The sequence below is a fragment of the Carcharodon carcharias genome, chromosome 32, assembly GCF_017639515.1.
Source record: "Carcharodon carcharias isolate sCarCar2 chromosome 32, sCarCar2.pri, whole genome shotgun sequence".
In the NCBI taxonomy this organism is placed as follows: domain Eukaryota; kingdom Metazoa; phylum Chordata; class Chondrichthyes; order Lamniformes; family Lamnidae; genus Carcharodon; species Carcharodon carcharias.
The window spans coordinates 19,176,966-19,195,672 of NC_054498.1; the positions used below are offsets into that span (position 1 = coordinate 19,176,966).

Consider the following 18,707-nt stretch of genomic DNA (forward strand, 5'->3'; position numbering starts at 1 on the left):
CCAACTCGAGCCTTAGGCCTGTGCCTGGGACTAGTTCCCATTGGACAGTTTTCTCCAAGTTGACGTATGTTTTGCAAGTTATTTAGATCTTCATACATTGTTTGCTAGTTTGTTGTTAACAGTCTGAAGAAATAAAAACTCATCTGAAACGGTTGAGAAAATATTTTGAGTGAGTTGTTTGGTTCAATATTTCAGTTTTATTGCTGGCTGTTGCTAACTGCTTATTTTTGCTTTGTGGTCTTTGGGTTTCATTTCTGCATTGCATTTGCTATTTGGCACTGTTCAGTATTGATTTGCTTCTGTTAAATTCCACCTGAGTATTACCATTAATAATATCTTTCCTTTTTCCAGACTATAACTATTTTCATATGCTCATGTACTGTTCCTTCCTGCAGGCAAGCACCTGTGTCCCTGCTTTACCATCCCCCTCCAACTGTGGGATAATTTTCTTCTGGAATGTGTCCTCCATATACTTTCCCTTTGCTCACATGTTGCATGGTATAGTCAGCTTGTCCTTGAGCTCTACATTCCTCTGCTTGAGTCGCAACTTCTGGAAACTTTGCAGATCCAGGATATCCTACATTTTGCTGTAACTAACTTGGCTCCTGATTACATTATTTCTGTTTCCAGCCACTGTACTACTCTGGTTCGAATTTATTTGATGTAATTTTCATTTACCTACCTGCTTTTGCAGATTCAGATTCACTCGGACTCCTGCTTATGGGCAGACCAGCCCCTTCCATCTGTCCACTCTGCTCAATAAGCTATTTGTTACAACTGTATTGTAAATTTCATACCTGCAAAAACTTTGTAATGATTCACTCAGAAATTTTATTAGAGTATTGTGAATTTTATTCTGTGCTGATGTAGCTTTTTCCTGATTAAAATCACTAATCAATAGCTTTTGCCATACCTATATTGCATGATTGTGGCTATGATCCCAAGTCATACTCAAAAGGAACAGTGATAGATGATATGTTTAGTGAGAAACGTTGTGTGTTTTAAGGACGGTTTAAAGGGCAAGTATTTTATTTTCAAAGAAATCTCTTCCTTTCTCCAAAAAAGTTATATTCAAAGTGCATGTGGGTTAGACCCTAGGAAAGTCCTTCTCAAAAGCATTTGCATTGGGTCCATCTTTGGCTGGTTATTGTAAACTCGCCTTGAGATTAGGGTTATTCTGTTCCCCCATTCATGGCTAGAAATTTGTGTAGAATAGTGGGTTTCTGATCCACGAGATTGCACAAATTCTGGGACAGATTGAAAGTCTTTACATGGGATGAGCACACCCTAAATTAAGCAGTTAATTTTAGAGAAGCTGAATAGAGCGGTTTTGGAGAGATTAGAGAAACAGTCGAGACAAAATGTCATAAATAAAAGGAATGACATAATTCGTAGAAACGTAGAAGTTCAGAGAATTGGCTTAACCATTAAGACATGCCTTTTACAAATATATCAGAATGACTGCACTCATGGTTGTTGCAGCAGTTAGAGACTGGAATGTAAATGGTATCTCAAACACAGCAAAAAGAACTTGCTGTTATACACTTTCATAGCCCCAGGACACCCGAATATAAATTATTTTGAAGGGTAAACATTATTGTAATGTGGAAAATGCAGTCACAAATTTACAAACGTCAAAGGTCCACAAGTAGCAGCGAGATAAATTATCACATTATCTGTTTTGATGGCGGTGGTTTGAAGGCCAAGATACCTGAAGAACTCCCTACTTTTCTCTTTTGGATGTTCTACACCCAGCTGAGGGGGCAGTTAGAGCTTTGGTTTCACATGTCACTCAAAAGATGACACCTCTGACAACTCAGCAATCCCTCAATGCTGCATCATAGTGATTTTTTTCTTTCTTCTTTCATGGGATGTGGGCGTCGTTAGCAAGCCCAACATGGGTTGCTCATCCCTAATTGCCCTTGAACTGAGTGGCTTGCTAGGCTATTTCAGAGAGCAGTTAAGAGTCAGCTACATTGCTGTGGGCCTGGAGCCACATGTAGGCCAGACTAGGTAAGGATGGCAGATTTCCTTCCCTAAAGGACATTAGTGAACCAGATGGGTTTTTACCACGATCAATGATATTCATGGTCAACATTACTGAGACTAGATTTCAATTAACAGATTTTTTTGTATTGAATTTAAATTCCACCAGTTACCATGGTGGTATTTGAACTCATGACCCCAGAGCGTTATCCTGGTCTAGTCCAGTGACATTACCACTATGTCAGCCTGGTTTCTGTGCTCAAGTCTCTGCAGTTGTTTGGAGTACAATGCAAGGAAGAACAACAAATTTATTTATACAAATGTATTCTTTCAGTACATTGTATTCTTGTGATTGTCCTGATGAGTGCAAGGTGAAAAGCTGCATCAAAATGTTTCTCTTTTCAGCAATACTCAAATTCTGTACTACCAAATAACTATAGAGAATTTAAATGTTCTGGAATAACAGTTTAGACTGGAAAAAGGAAATAGAGCCATTAGATAAGTCAGAGATACATAAAATTACATAGAAAATCCAACCTGACCATATTCCTTTTGTTTGCACAGAATGGGTCCTTGCATTACTACGCTAACAACCAATTTAAGATAATCAGTCAAGCTCGCAACATCATTCATTTACGCTTGCTAGAATTGATATATATTCATACAGAAGGATCCGTCTCTGCAAAAGAAGGAATATGAATATGTTCAACCTTGGTCTCTTTTAAATGACCTGGGAGCTAGGGGAGCCTATGGTTCCCTGTAGTCTTCGCCATGGCAACGCCTCAGCTGAACAGTCGACTTTGCCAACCAATCAGCCTTTCCTCCTGTGGTGTAAATTGTAGACTGTTTGAAATTTGGCATTTTGGCGTTTGTCCTGTTGAGTGCAAGAGGAGAGGCTTCAGCAATGTATGTCTCTTTTCAGCAAGATTCAAATTCTGTGCTACCAAGTGACCCTAGTGAATCTGTGTGCATTCTCTATTGCCTCAACAATCCTTCTGATAGTCTGGAATCCAGAACTGGACAGACTGTACCAGCTGTGGTCTGCTAAGGTTTTTATAGATTTGCGATTATAAAAACGCTTAGATTCTGTACTTCTAATCATAATTAGCATTCAATTAACTTTCTTTATGGCCTTATCAACTTGAGATGCACCTTGTGGAGGGAGCTTATTGTTAATCATGTCATGGCTGGATTTTGGCTCTGTTCAGGAGCATTGTTGGTCCTAGTGTCAAAAAGCTCATGACCTCCCCTGTTACTATAACACGTAATTGCTATGTTCAACCACCAACCCCTCATACCGCCTTTGTCCTGTGAACCACCCCCAACCCCCCCCACTGCCTCACCGCCTTCTCAGCTCTTCTGGAGTCACTGAACCATACTGTAGTGGAAGCAGGGGCTGCCCTCCACAACAATGCTCAAATGGCTCTTTGACACACAGATATTGATTAAGCTAATCGACTTGTCACTGTTTGGCTTGGGTCATTGCTCATATTGTCCACACAAAGATCACTGGAAAAGAAGCTGAGCTTCTTAAATATATTAATTTCAATTATTGAAGATGCCAGAGGGATAGGAAATAAAACAAAATATTCAAATCAGGCTACTAATGGCAAGATAAATGTTAGATTGGTAGACCAGTTGGAGTTGCTTATAAAAACAAAGAATGCTGGAAACACTCAGCAGGTCAGGCAGCATCTGCAGGGAGAGAAGAGAGTTCCCGTTTCCACTCAATGATCTTTTGTCAGAAGTTAGTTTCTCTCTGATTCTGTGTCCACAGATAATTCTTGACCTGCTGAGTGTTTCCAGCATTCTCTTTTAATTTCAGATTTCCAGTATCTAGGATTTTTACATTCTGAGCATGTAAGTGATACAATGTGGGAGTTTTAATTTTCATCCTGACCTTCTGCAGCACATAACAACGAACAAAAGAAATTAAAATGAAGAAAGATTACGCCACAAATATATATATTTTCTCTTGCAACATTTTTAGAAAAGTTTGCCTGTAAATAATTCGTAAGTTAACAATATTGTTTTTGATAAGTCGCTGAGAAGGACTGATTTTCATGGCAGGCAAAAGGAGGACATTTGAAATGCATTGATGCTGAACTTGGATATTCTGGATCAAAGAAATTGTCCATCAGTTGGTTGGTTGGTCGGTCTGTCAGTCAAACCCAAAGCATGGTGAGAGTGCTGGCTGTTGAAGAGAACAAGAACCCCAAATCCAATGTAGGAAATAGATGAGCAAACATTAATACTCCTGTAAATAGCTGAGAAATCGAAAACTTTGGAACATAAGAAATAGGAACAGGACTGGGACATTCAGCCCTTTGAACCCTCCCCACCATTGAGTGAGATCATGACTGACTTCCTACTTCAGTGTCATTTTCTGCACTATCTCTGTATCTTTTGCTGTTTTTAATATGTAGAAACCTATCGAATTCTGCCTTGAACATGTTCAATAATCGAGCCTCCAGAGCTATCTGGGGCAGAGAATTCCAAAGATTCACCTCCCTCTGAGTGAAGTCCTAAGTGGCCTTTCCTGTATTCTGACACTCTGTCCCCTGGTTCTAGGCCCCCTGCCCAGCTTGGGGAAGCGTCCCTCTTGTATCTACCATGTCATGCCTTATTGGAATTGTGTATGTTTGAATGCGATCACCTCTCATTCTTCTAACTCCAGAGAATAAAGACCCAGTCTATTTAATCTTTCCTCATAGGATATCCCTCCATCTCAAGAGAAAAGACAATAGAAGTGCTGCATCTGGGCAAAAATGATAAACCCAGCATGGCAAATGGAACAAACAATATAAATATTTGAGCTCAGGCAGGTTTATAGAGGGATGAACAACATGGCTATAATCTGTGAGGGCCTCTATATTTATATCATGAGTAAGGTGAGAAAAATTTTTAACCTGAAGCAGCCACGTGATACATTGCTTCAGTACCTTTTCAATAACTCCAAAGCTATGAATTCTGAGCAGCTGAGCATTTGAAATTTGAAGAATGAGATGTTTTTGTTGGGTAAGGGTCTCAGGAGTTGTGGATCAGAGGTGAGTAAATGGATTTAAAGTACAGATCTGATTGAATGGCAGACCAGGCACAAGGGGTTAATGGCTTTCTCCTGTTCCATATTACACCGTTAGCCGATTAAATGGCAGAACAGGCACAAGGGGCTGAATAGCTGTCTCCTGTTCCATATTACACTGTTAGCTGATTGAATGGCAGAACAGGCACAAGGGGTTAATGGCTGTCTCCTGTTCCATATTATACTATTAGGTGAATCTCTGTTGTCAGTGGCACATTGATAAAGACTCCAGAGCTATCTTTGCAAAGCATGATAGGTGATCTGGTTAAAAACAGTGCATTTTATATGTTGAGAATCTCACCAATATCGGTGTGTCAGATACTGTTAACAAATTCTTATCACTTATTTAATTTGGGAATAGAGAATTCTATGTGAGCAGCATGGGGGAGGAGAAAGAGCACTATTCAATAAGACAACTTGTATTTATATTGTACCTTTTAACATAGAGAACACCCTTAAGGTGTTGCCATGTCTACAGATGATGCTCCCATTGATACTAAGTTGGAAATGCTAATGTGCAAGAGTGCTGACCTTTATTTAGATTGTCTTCTCTGAATTGAGTTTAAATAGTTTGCAATTTGTCTCTCCTAATGTTTTTTCAATGCAGATGACTCTGGTAATGCAATCAGGATCTTCTACTTTTCCCCTCAAGCTCTTGCCTGATATATTTTGCTCTTTTTTTCAATTGAAATATGAACTTCTCTTCAAATTAAAAATAGGATGCTACGTATAAAAGCAGTGTTGACAACGTATTGTGGATATTTTTATTTCAGTAAACGTAATTAAAAACTCTAGATGCATCAACGGTGTCCATTAGAAATGCAGACTGCAGCTGATTTCTCCAAATACTGCACTAGACTACCATCCAAAAGAGGCCTCTTGAAGTGTTTTGGGGAAGAGTCCTAGCCATATGCAAACTTAATGCACCAACTCTGGTTTGCAAAAGACATCTGAGGCTCGAGAATCACAGAATCATTCAATTGCATAGTACCTGTGCCTGTATCGACTATTTGAAAGAGCTACCCAGTTGGTATCATTTGCCTGTTGTTCTCTCATAGCTCTGTAGCTTTTTGTCATAGAAACTAGGAGCAGGAGTAGGCCATTTGGCCCTTCGAGCCTGCTTCGCCATTCATTATGATCATGGCTGATCATCCAACTCAATAGCCTGCTCCTGCTTTCTCCCTATAACTTTTGATCCCTTTCTCCCCAAGAGTTATGTCTAACTCCTTCTTGAAAACATACAATGTTTTGGTCTCAACTACTTTCTGTGGTAACAAGTTCCACAGGCTCACCACTCTCTGGGTGAAGAAATTTCTCTTCATCTCAGTCCTAAATGGCCTACCCCATATCCTCAGACTGTGACCCCTGATTCTGGACTCCCCCACCATCGGGAACATCCTTTCTGCATCTACCCTGTCTAGTCCTGTTAGAATTTTATAGGTCCCCCCCTCATTCTTCTGAACTCCAGCGAGTATAATCCTAATCGACTCAATCTCTCCTCATATGTCAGTCCCGCCATCCCAGGAATCAGTCAGGTAAACCTTCGCTGCACTCACTCAATAGCAAGTACATCCTTCCTCAGATAAGGAGACCAAAACTACACACCAAGGCCCTGTACAATTGCAGCAAGACATCCTTGTTCCTGTACTCGAATCCTCTGGTTATGAAGGCCAACACACCATTTGCCTTCTTTACCGCCTGCTGCACCTGCATGCTTACCTTCAGCGACTGGTCTACAAGGACACCCAGGTCTCGTTGCATATTCCCCTCTCTCAATTTATAGCCATTCAGATAATCTGCCTTCCTGTTTTTGCTACCAAAATGGATAACCTCTCATTTATCCACATTATACTGCATCTGCCATGCATTTGCCCACTCACTCAGCTTGTCCAAATCAGACTGAAGCTTCTCTGCAAACTCCTCACAGCTCACCTTCCCAGCCAGCTTTGTGTCATCTGCAAATTTGGAGATATTACATTTAATTCCCTCATCTAAATCATTAGCATATATTGTGAAATAACTGGGGTCCCAGCACCGATCCCTGCGGTACCCCACTAGTCACTGCCTGCCATTTGGAAAAAGACCCGTTTATTCCTACTCTTTGATTCCTGTCTGCCAACCAGTTTTCTATCCATCTCAATACATTATCTCCAATCCCATGCGCGTTAATTTTGCATACCAATCTCTTATGTGGGACTTTGTCGAAAGTCTTCTGAAAGTCCAAATAAACCGCATCCACTGGCTCCCCCTCATCAATTCTACTAGTTACATCTTTGAAAAATTGCAGTAGATTTGTCAAGCATGATTTCGCTTTCATAAATTCATGCTGACTCTGTCCGATTCTGCCACTGTTTTCTACGTGCTCAGCTATTAAATCCTTTATAATGGACTCTTGAATTTTCCCCACTACTGACATCAGGCTGACTGGTCTTTAATTCTCTTGTTTTCTCTATGCCTCCCTTTTTAAAAGTGAGGTTACATTAGTTACCCTCCAATCTGTAGGAACTGTTCCAGAGTCTATAGAATCTCAGAAGATGACCATCAATGCATCCACTATTTCTAGGGCCACTTCCTTAAGTACTCTGGGATGTAGATTATCAGAGCCTGGGGATTTATTGGCCTTCAATCCCATCAATTTACCCAACACCATTTCCCTAATACTGATTTCTTTCAGTTCCTCCCTCTCACTAAACCCTATGTTCCCCAACATTTCTGGTACGTTATTTATGTCCTCCTTTGTGAAGACAAAACCAAAGTATGTATTTAGCTGGTCAGCCATTTCTTTGTTCCCCATTATAAATTCCCCTGTTTCTGACTGGAAGGGACCTACATTTGTCTTGACCAATCTATTTCTCTTCACATACCTATAGAAACTTTTACAGTCAGTTTTTCTGTTCCCTGCAAGCTTACTCTCGTACTCTATTTTCCCCTTCTTAATCAATCCATTGGTCCTCCTTTGCTGAATTCTAAACTGCTCCCAATTCTCAGGTCTGTTGCTTTTTCTCGCCAATTTGTATGCCTCTTCCTCGCATCTAAAACTATCTCTAATTTCCCTTGTAGGCCATGGTTTGGCCACTTCTCCTGTTTTACTTTTGTGCCAGACAGGAATAAACAATTGTTGCAGTTCACCCATGCACTCTTTGAATACTTGCCATTGCCTATCCACCATCATCCCTTTAAGTAACGTTTCCCAATCCATCATAGCCAACTCGTGCCTCATACCATCATAGTTTCCTTTATTAAGATTCAGGACCCAAGTCTCAGAATCAACTACGTCACTTTCCATCTTGATGAAGAATTCTAACATAGTATGGTCACTTCAAGTATTTGCATCCACTTCCCTTCTGAAAGTTAATATTGAATCTACTTTCATCCTTCTTTAGGTATGCATTCCAGATCATCATAACTTGCTGAGCTTTTTAAAAAAAAAATGTCAGATAATCTCCCAGTCCTCCCTTTGCCAATTACCTTAAATCTGTGTCCTCTGGTCAATGACCCTCTTGTCAATGGAAACAGTTTCTCCCTATCAGTTCTATCAAAACCCCATATAATTTTGAATGCCTGAACAGATTAAAGAAGATGATCATTGTTGTATTGTACTTTCACTTTTTAATTGCCATTTTGCGGCACTGTGCAAGCATTACCTCATATTTTCTTTTCTGAGACCGGAATTACTTAATTTGATGAAAAATTAATTACAGATGAGAGTTTGGAGAGCCAGTGATTGCAGTTCTCTGGGCTATTTTTATTGCAGATTGCCTACGCAGTTTCACAGACTTGGAGGAGCTGGATGAAACTGAGCTCTATATGTGCCACAAATGTAAAAAGCGACAGAAGAGCACCAAAAAATTTTGGATTCAAAAGTTGCCAAAGGTTAGTATTTTGCTTTTTGGGCAGCTGAGTTGCTGAGAGATCAAATACAAAATAATTATCAGGATGTTTTTGATTTCAAACCTGGCTCTGAGTTCTGTAGTTTGAGTAATCTTACAATACACGTGTCTGAATTGCAGTTTTCAATTTGACAATTGAGGACATTATCAACAGACTTGACTTCAGCACTGTGATACACAGGTTTGTGGCCATCATTAATCGCTTTAAAAATGCAGTGATTTTACAGCCTTTTTAAACATTTAAATCCCCATCCAGTGATCACTGAGTGGACTAGTTTCAATAATAAGGATGTGCTGCAAGGCCCTATAATTAACCTTCTAGCCTCCATTGTACAGTACAAGTGATGTCATTGGTACATATAGCTTGCAATCTCGCAGTTGCTTGGTGGGACGATTGATCTCTGTGCACGCCAGCATTAGTCAGTACTTCCATTGAACAATAATGCAGAAAGCCTCGCTGAGTTTTTAAGGATTTACGGGTAGGACACTCTGCTGCAAAGTATCTATTTCTGATACCAAATGTGCAGTAAAAGTTTGTCACCCAGCACATCTATTGCACTTAATTGAATAAAGTGGATGTCACTAGTAAGGCCAGCATTTGTTACCCATTCCTCATTTTTTAAATTAATTTACGGGATGTGGGCATTGCAGGCTAGGCCAGCATTTATTGGCCATTCCTAATTGCCCTTGAGGCGGTGGTGAGTTGACTTCTTGAACCACTACAGTCCCTGTGGTGTAGGTACTCCCACAGTGCTGTTAGGGAGGGATATCCAGGATCTTGACCCAATGACAGTGAAGGAACAGCAATATATTTTCAAGTCAGGATGGTGACTGGCTTGGAGGAGGACTTTGAGGTGTTGGTGCTCCCATGTATCTGCTGCCCATGTCCTTCGAAATGGTTGTGGTCATGCGTTTAGAAGGTGCTGCCTAAAGGAGCCTTTGAGAGTTTCTGCACTGCATCTTGTAGATGGTACACTGCTGCCACTGCACGTCGGTGGTGGAGGGAGTGAATGTTTGTGGAAGGGGTGCCAATTAAGTGGCTGCGTTGTCCTTGATGGTGTCAAGTTCCTTGAGTGTTGTGGGAGCTGCACTCCTCCAGGCAAGTGGAGAGTATTCCATCACACTCCTGACTTGTGCCTTGTAGATGGTGGACAGGCTTTGAGGAGTCAGGAGGCAAGTTACTTGGTGCAGGATTCCTAGCCTCTGACCTCTTGTAGCCACAGTATTTATATGGCTGGTCCAGTTCAATTTCTGGTCAATGGTAACCCCGTCAGGATGTTGATAGTGGGGGATTCAGCAATGGTAATGCCATTGAACTGTTAAGGGGCGATGCTTTGATTTTCTCTTGTTGGAGATGGTCATTGCCTGACACTTGTGTGGCACGAATGTTACTTGCCACTTGTCAGCCCAAGCCTGGATATTGTCCAGGTCTTGCTGCATTTGGACATAGACTGCTTCAGTACCTGAGGAGCTATAAATGGTGCTGAACGTTGTGCAATCATGAACGAACATCCCCACTTCTGACCTTGTGATGGAAGTAAGGTCATTGATGAAACATTGATGAAGATGGGTAAGCTTGGGACACTACCCTGAGGAACTGGTACAGTGATGCGCTGGAACTGAGATGATTGATCTCTGACAACCACCTTCATTTGTACTAGATATGACTCCAACCTGCAGAGAGTTTTCCCCCTGATTCCCATTCACTCTATTTTAGCTAGGGCTCCTTGACGCCATACTCGGTCAAATGCTGCCTTGATGTCCAGGGCAGTCACTCTCACCTCATCTCTGAAGTTTAGCTCTTTTGTCCATGTTTGTACTAGGGCTGTAATGAAGTCAGAAGCTGAGTGACGCTGGCTTAACCTACTGATGCTCAGTTTGGGTTATTTCTAAGCAAGTGCCACTTGATAGCACTAATGATAACTGCAGCTATCACTTCACTGATGATCAAGAGTAGACTAATGGGGTGGTAATTGGCCAGGTTGGATTTGTCTTGCTTTTTGGGTACAGGACACACCTGGGCAATTTTCCTCATTGCCAGGTAGATGCCAGTGTTGTATCTGTACTGGAACAGCTTGGCTAGGGGAGCAGCAAGTTCTGGAGCACAAGTCTTCAGTACTTTTGCTGTATTGCCAGAATATTATCAGGGCCCATACCCTTTGCAGTATCCAGTGCTTTCAGCCGTTTCTTGATATCACATGGAGTGAACCGAATTGGCTGAAAACTGGCATTTGTGAAGCTGGGGACCGCCGGAGGAGGCCAAGGTGGCTCATCCATTCGGCACTTCTGGCTGAAGATTGTTGCAAATGCTCCAGCATTTTGCATCGAGATGCACAATTGTCCTTGAAGGTGGTGGAGAGCCGCCGCCTTCAACCACTGCAGCCTGTGTGGTATAGGTACACCCATCGTGCTGATTAGAAGGGAGTTCCAGGATTTTGACCTAGCAACAGTGAAAGAGTGGCGACATAGTTGCAAGTCAGGATGGTGTGTGGCTTGGAGAGGAACTTGAAGGCATTGGTATTCCCATGCATCTGCTGCTCTTGTCCTTCTAGGCGGCAGAGGTCGCAGGTTTGGAAGGTGCATTTTGAAGGAACCTTGCTGTTGTGCATATTGTACATGGCAATCACTGCTCCTTTGTGCATCGGTGGATGGGGTGCCAACCAAGCAACTTTTTTGTCCTGGATGGTGGGAGCTGTGCTCATCTAGGCAAGTGGAGAGTATTCAGTCACACTCCTCCCTTGTGCCTTGTAGATGGTGGACAGCTTTGGGAAGTCAGGAGATGAGTTATTCGCCAAAGAATTCCCAGCCTTTCACCTGCTCTTGAAGCTACAGTGGCTGGTCCAGTTGATAGGGGATTCCGCAATGGTAATACCATTGAATGTCCAAGGGAGATGTTAGCTTTTCTCTTGTTGGAGATGGTCATTGCCTGGCACTTGTGTGGCACAAATATTAATTGCCACTTATTAGCCCAAGCTTGAATGCTGTACAGGTTTTGCTGTATATGGACACTGACTGACTGTTTCAGTATCTGTGGAGTCGTTAATGGCATTAAACACTGTGCAATCATCAGTGAACATCCCACTTCTGATCTTCTGAAGAAAGAAAGGCAACTGATGAAGCAGTTGAAGATGGTTCAGCCTAGGACACTACCCTGAGGAATTCCTGCAGTGATGTCCTGGGACTGAGATGATTGACCTCCAACAACATCCTTCTTTGTGCTAGTATGACTTCAACCACCGGAGAGTTTTGTCCCTGATTCCCATTGACTTCAGTTTTTCAAGGGCTGCCTTACTGTCAAGGGAAGTCACTCTCACTTCACCTCTTGAGTCCACGTTTGGACAAAGGTTATAATTAGGTCAGGGACTGACTGACCCTGGCAGAACCCAAACTGAGCAGGTTATTTCTAAGTGCTGCTTGATAGCTCTGTTGCTGACATCTTCCATCACTTTGGTGATGACCGAGAGTAGACTGGTGGTGCAGCAATTGGTCAGATTGGATTTGTCCTGCTTTTCGTAGAGGACATACCTGGGCAATTTTTCACATTATTGGATAGGTGCCAATATTGTAGCTGTACTGGAACATCTTGGCTCGATGTTATTCTGGAGCAAAAGTCTTCAGTACTACTGCTGGAATGTTGTCAAGGCCAATAGCTTTTGCAGTATCCACTGCCTTCAGCTGTTCCTTGATATCACATGGCGTGAATCAAATTGGCTCAAGGCTTGCCACTGGGACCTCAAGGAGGCTCAGATGGATCATCCACTTGACACTTCTGGCTGAAGATGATTGCAAATGCTCCAACCTTGTCTTTTGCACTGATGTGCTGGGATCCCTATCATAAGAATTTAATGTTAAGGTCTTGAACTTTTTTCAATAGGTTTACCAAAAAAGCCCTTGAAATCTATGAAGAGGCACATAAGGATGTAAGAAATAGAAGCAGAAGTAGATCTTTTGGCCCCTCAAGCCTGCTGTGCCATTATTTTTTTTAATTTGTTCATGGGATGTGGTGTCACTGTCTAGGCCAGCATTTATTGCCCATCCCTAACTGCCCTTGGTCAGAGGGCGGTTAAGAGTCAACCACGTTGTTGTGGGCCTAGAGTCACATGTAGGCCAAGCCAGGTAAGGGTGGCAGATTTCCTTCCCTAAAGGACATTAGTGAACCAGATGAGTTTTTTATGACAATTTTGTGGTCATCATCAGTCTTTTAATTCCAGATTTTCACTGAATTCAAATTTCACATTTGCCATGGTGGGATTCAAACCCAGGCCCCCAGAGCATTATGCTGGGCCTGTGCGATACTAATCCAGTAACAACCTCCACCATCTCCCTTGAATAAGGCCATGGCTGATCTGATTAAAAACTTCTCCAACTCAGCATTGAATATATTCAATGATCCAGCCTCCATTGTGCCTTAGAGTAAAATAGAGAATTCTGTAGACTAATGACCCTCAGACAGGAAGTTCCTTCTAACTGCCTTAAACAGGGGATCCCTTATTCTCAAATTGTATCCCCTGCAAGACAAATTCCCAAGTTTAATACTTTGTTGAAGCTATACTCCATCGAGCTGACCGCTTCGTGCTACGTATTCCATGAGTTAGCAATAACTTGCTAACTTGTACCTGCCCCAACATGAGAGCTCTGTTTAGAATATTTACACCTCAATACTAAAATAATGACAGGGACACAGCTTTTCATCCTTAAATCTTTTAAAAACTCAAGCAAGCCTGCTGCACTGCCACCCCTTGCAGATAACTGACGAGAGCTGACTTTGTATTGGGAGCTTTTTCCCAGGGCAATAAACTCCTAATTCACAGCTAGAATAGGCAAAAGTTAAACAGCCTTCATCTTCTTGCTCAGAAACATTAACAACATATCCTGTGGTAGACAGTTGTTTTAAATCAAAATGTTCCACATTTGCAAAGAGTAAGTGAAAAGTAAGTGAAAGCAAAAGCTAATTAAAACCATCAAAGCAGACAGTTTCATTCAGGTCTGCTTATTCCAGTAAAGAAGCCGCTGGTTCATTTACTATAACTGGTAATCAGTCCTGTTGAGGTTTCTGGTTTTTTTAAAGGATGGGGTGCAGTAGGTGGAGTGCTGCATTCCTGCCAGTGCTGCAGTTTAATTTGTGTTTTTTGCTGACCCGTTCTTATACTGTCACTGTTAAATTGACTATAGAAGCAACACTTGTTTATTTAGGCAATTCTCATTCCTCAGAATTAATGACCAGCAAGGGGGGAATTGTATTCTGCTGAATTCTCACATAATCACAATTATTATGCACAGTTCTGGGTGCTTGTCCGCCTTCACTTTCCTGTGTTTTAATGATGCTCATAGCCCACCAACTGGATCAGAGCTTCAGGCTGCTTTGGGCACAGTTCCATCGAGTAACAACGGCTGACAGAGACACCTAAAAGGAGATAAATGCTTTAATTTGGGGATTTAACAGAGTATAAATCCCTTTAACTCTGGGTATGTTCATTGTGCTGTTGAAACTGGTTTAGGGTGTGATCTTGTATTTAGAATGTGATAGTCACCATTTTATTTGCAAATTGTAGCACTAGAAAGTGTAAAGTCATAGTTGCTGCTGTTTTATACGTGAGTTGACTATTAATCAATTAATTTAAAATTGATAGAAAACTCAGACAACTCATTAATTTAAAGAAGTATGATTCTTTTGTAGCACTTGAATCGTGCTAAGGCCCTTTTTTCTTGTATAAGTCCCTTTAACTCTAGGTTATGTTCATTGTAATGTTGAAACTGGTTTAGGGTTGTTTTGGTTGTTTATGTAATAGTTGAATGTGTTGAAGGAAGTTGCTACATCATGAACTGAATAACTGAGTTATTCTAACCCTTCCCACAAAATCTTTTATTTTTTCCTTTTTAACTTTAGGTGTTATGCTTGCATCTGAAAAGATTTCATTGGACAGCTTATCTGCGAAATAAGATAGATACATATGTAGAATTCCCTCTGCGAGGCCTAGACATGAAGTGCTTCTTATTGGAGGTAATTGCATTCGGATATAAGGCACTTTATCTGCTATTATCTGAGGATGTAAATATTTGCAGAATATCTTCACTGACTGAAATCCTTATTGAGATGTGCAACTCTGTGCTTGCTGGCTTATCATTTTGTGCCTTTTCACTTTACTGTAGAAATTCCATGCCCCTCCTTAGAGGGGCCCCTTTTCCACCATGCTCTCCCGCTCATATGCTGTAACTTCAAGGAAGAACCAGGATAATCCTGGGCAAACACCAAAAATGGCATTTATGTCGTTTTCCCAGGTTTTTTTGTAGTTTTGGTGGGCCCAATGTGAGAACCTCAGTGGGAATTCACCACTACATCATGTTAAGTCTTGCAAATAGACACACTTAAGTTTCAATTCACTTCTTGGAATGCTTTAGATTATAAAATTGTTTGTCCTCTGCCATACTGTGAGCAACTCCATGGGGGATCTATCAATATATATACGTCAACAGTACTTCAGACATTGGGCATTGCACTTGATTGCACTTAAAATGCTGTGTGCTTCTCATGCAACAAAAGCCACTCTCTACAGATAAAACAATGAACAGTGGCCTCTGAACTCTTTCTTACTTGATAACCATTAAACATTATCAAAAGAGAATCACGTAACCCAGAATTGACTTCACCAGACATTTAAAGAATGCAGAGCAATGGAACCTTGTAGTCCTAGAAATACACCGTTCAATTGTGAAGAATATTTTTGCAAAAACGTGATTGGTGGGGGCTGACTTGGTTTCATTTGGCTAGGTGAGAGGACTGAATTAATATAAAGAGAGAGAGTTATGAGTGAATGCATGCACACAGAAAACAGTCTGCCTGATCACAGCAGATATTCTGTCAGGCCTTGCGCTGTCCTAACTCACTATTCGCGCACATGCTGCGAGTCTAAGTAATATGTAGAAGCAGGTGAGATTTAAAGCAAAGTATTTTTGGAGATAGTGAGGGGGGGAGAGAGTAAATGTTTTCTAAAATATAAACAGAAATTCATGGAAATACTCAGGATGCCTAGCAGCATCTGTGGAAAGAGAAAGTGTTAATATTTCGGGTTTAATACTTTTTCATCAGAAATCATAAAACCAATGGGTTACAGCACAGAAGGTCATTCAGCTCATTGTCTGTTCTAGCTCCAGGGATGAGAATTTTCTGCCATTTTAAATATATGTTACGATCTTCGGGCCTGGTGCATGGCTCAAAATCATTCACAACTCTTGCTGTCTTTGAGGGCAGGTACTGACTGCAGAATAGTGATTGGTGGAGCAGTGAGCACAGGAGAGACAGAGCTGCTGCTCCAATCACAGATTGTGTCTCCCACAATGCTGGCTTCAGCTCCTCCAATCAAAGGGTTTCTCCTTTTCCACTCATGCTGCTCCTGCAGAGACAGAAACTATGATTGGAGGAGCAGTGAGAGGGGGAACTTGTAATTGCTGGAGCAGTTATCCTGGATGGTCTTCTCTTTTTTTCCTCAGAGCTAATGTTTCAAGTCCAATATGACTCTTCTTCCTAACCCTAACCCTGCACTATCGGAGTTCTGAAGAAGAGTTAACTCAAAGCGTTAACTCTGTTTCCCTCTCCATAGATGCTGCCAGACCTGCTGAGTTTTTCCTATATTTTCTGTTTTCATTTCTGTGCTTTTCTCTCATGTTTCCTAAATCTAAGGGGTGAAATTCTAGCTTTTAAGTTTGAAAGCAGCTAGCTGATCAAATTACTGTCCTCCATTATGTTGAGATAACATTGCTTTTGTTCCTCAATATAGATCACAGCACTCCTGTGCAATGTAAAATGTGCAGTATCAGCATCTACTTCAGATTGAGAGTACCCTCCCCCATTGTGGTTTTGAAACCGTTCAATTTTCTTGTGTGTTTAGCGGCTGTTTAATGTGACTTGATTGGTTCTGAGATGATGAAGAACAATTTGACCTCAACTTAGCTTCTCTGCGCTAATTTTAATTTCACTAAATGTCCTCACAAATCGGTTTCAGTTCTGTGTTTTAAATGTGTCAGATTTTACCACTTCATGCCTTACTAATACAAGTGGGTAATACTTTTTTCTTTTTTGAAAAAAAACTTTTCTTTAAAGCAAAATAACATGGAGGGTTTCCAATGGATTGCCCAGCTTAATCCACAAGTAAGATTTTTAAAGCTCAGGTCAACTTTCCATTTGTTAGATTTAAGGAAAGAGTTGGTGTTATTGTTCTTGTAGAATTCTGATTGAGCATTCCCTACCTCAGAACTGTTTGTTTTTACTGACCTCTGTCCTCCACAAATGGTGGGAAATGTGACCCTTAATCAGATAACTTGCTGCATTACTATAGTCGGACAAAGGATTCCAAGATTTTGAAATTGAAACAAACTATAAAATGGCGAGACGGCAATCCAAGTGTCCACAATGACTGGGTGAATCTGCGATGGAGCAGCATAAAACTTTTTCAAAGTCCCTGCGTCATTTTGGAGTGTTCATATCTTTCAGGTCCTTATAACTAGATAATTTCCCATGCTATTGCTGACAGAAAAATAAATATTTTTTCTATACTATTTGTACTTGATGACATCTGGGCATTGCTCACTTGCCTATGGTACATGTAACTCTCTTACAATGTTGAACCATACCCGCTTCCCAATTTGTTGCATTTGTGATATTTTTTAGAAAGGGTTTTTTTGTAACCCAAGAGGAGCTTCCGTGTGATGTCATGTAATGGAGAATGGCATCACAATCACCTGGTTACCAGAGAACAGTTTTTCGGTGGCATTTTTCCCACAGGCCAATCACAGGGACTACTGAGTATAAGGTTATTTGTGGAAACCTGTCATGTATTTAACTGGGAACAAAATATAATCCCGCACCTACGGGACTACTTTATAAGCATTGGTCCAGAGCCCTTGGAAACTGTTGATCATGACCGACTGCAATTGGAAAGGTCAAATGGTCACTCTCAGTAGTGGTCCAACATCGATGTCTTCAAAAGTAAAAAGATTCTGATAAAAGCTGCTGTAGCCAGTAAAGGCAATTTCAGCCCAATTAATGTTCAAACTGGCAACGTGGCCAAGTAACTGGTATGGAAAGTGGACATGGTTCAACTAAGGTTGAATTGAGGGACTGGTTCTTGGCTCACACCTTTTCTTTCCCTCTCCTCCTACACCCTCAATACAATGCCGCCAGATATCAGGATTCAGCTCTTTCCATGCCATACTCCATCATGATGCTGTGACACCCCAGGACACCTTTTCTTCATTTGGGGTGTTAGTCTGCAGGGTGCAGCCAATTCTGAAAAGCCTCAGGTTCCCCAAGTTGGTACGAAAGAGGAACCCACAGTCTTACCAGTCAGCAGCTCAGTGTTAAACCTCATAATCCCCTCCTCATCTCCAATGATACTAAATAGCAATGTGAGCCTTAAAGTACACTATCTTGCCATAAATGACCTGTTTGTTTCAAATGGTAATGTGACAACCAAATTACACATAGCAAAGTTACTCAAATGGCAAATGAAACAAGTGATGGGGTAATTGTTGGTGTTGGCCAAACAAAGAATGTCAGGCAAGACACCAGGAGAGCTTCCTGCTCTTTTTTGAAAAGTGAATGTGATCATTTTACACAGGCACATGGTGTATCATTCAAAAGATTGCATCCTCAACAATGCAGCACTCCATTATTCCACTGAAGTGCCAGCCTCAAGTATGTTCTCAAGTCCTGTAGTGGGGCTTTGAATCTACATTCTATTCGGAAGTGTGTG

General features: G+C 41.3%; 1 protein-coding gene across 3 annotated transcripts in view; it reads left to right on the forward strand.

Moving 5' to 3' along the window:
* Positions 1 to 18,707, forward strand: part of usp3 (ubiquitin specific peptidase 3) — an 87,435-nt gene that overhangs the window by 58,306 nt on the left and 10,422 nt on the right. For all 3 annotated transcript variants that reach the window (XM_041178506.1, XM_041178507.1, XM_041178508.1), the window contains exons 12-13: positions 8,823 to 8,941; positions 14,846 to 14,959. In XM_041178506.1, coding sequence (XP_041034440.1) covers positions 8,823 to 8,941; positions 14,846 to 14,959 — 233 coding nt within the window. The remainder of the gene's footprint in view (positions 1 to 8,822; positions 8,942 to 14,845; positions 14,960 to 18,707) is intronic.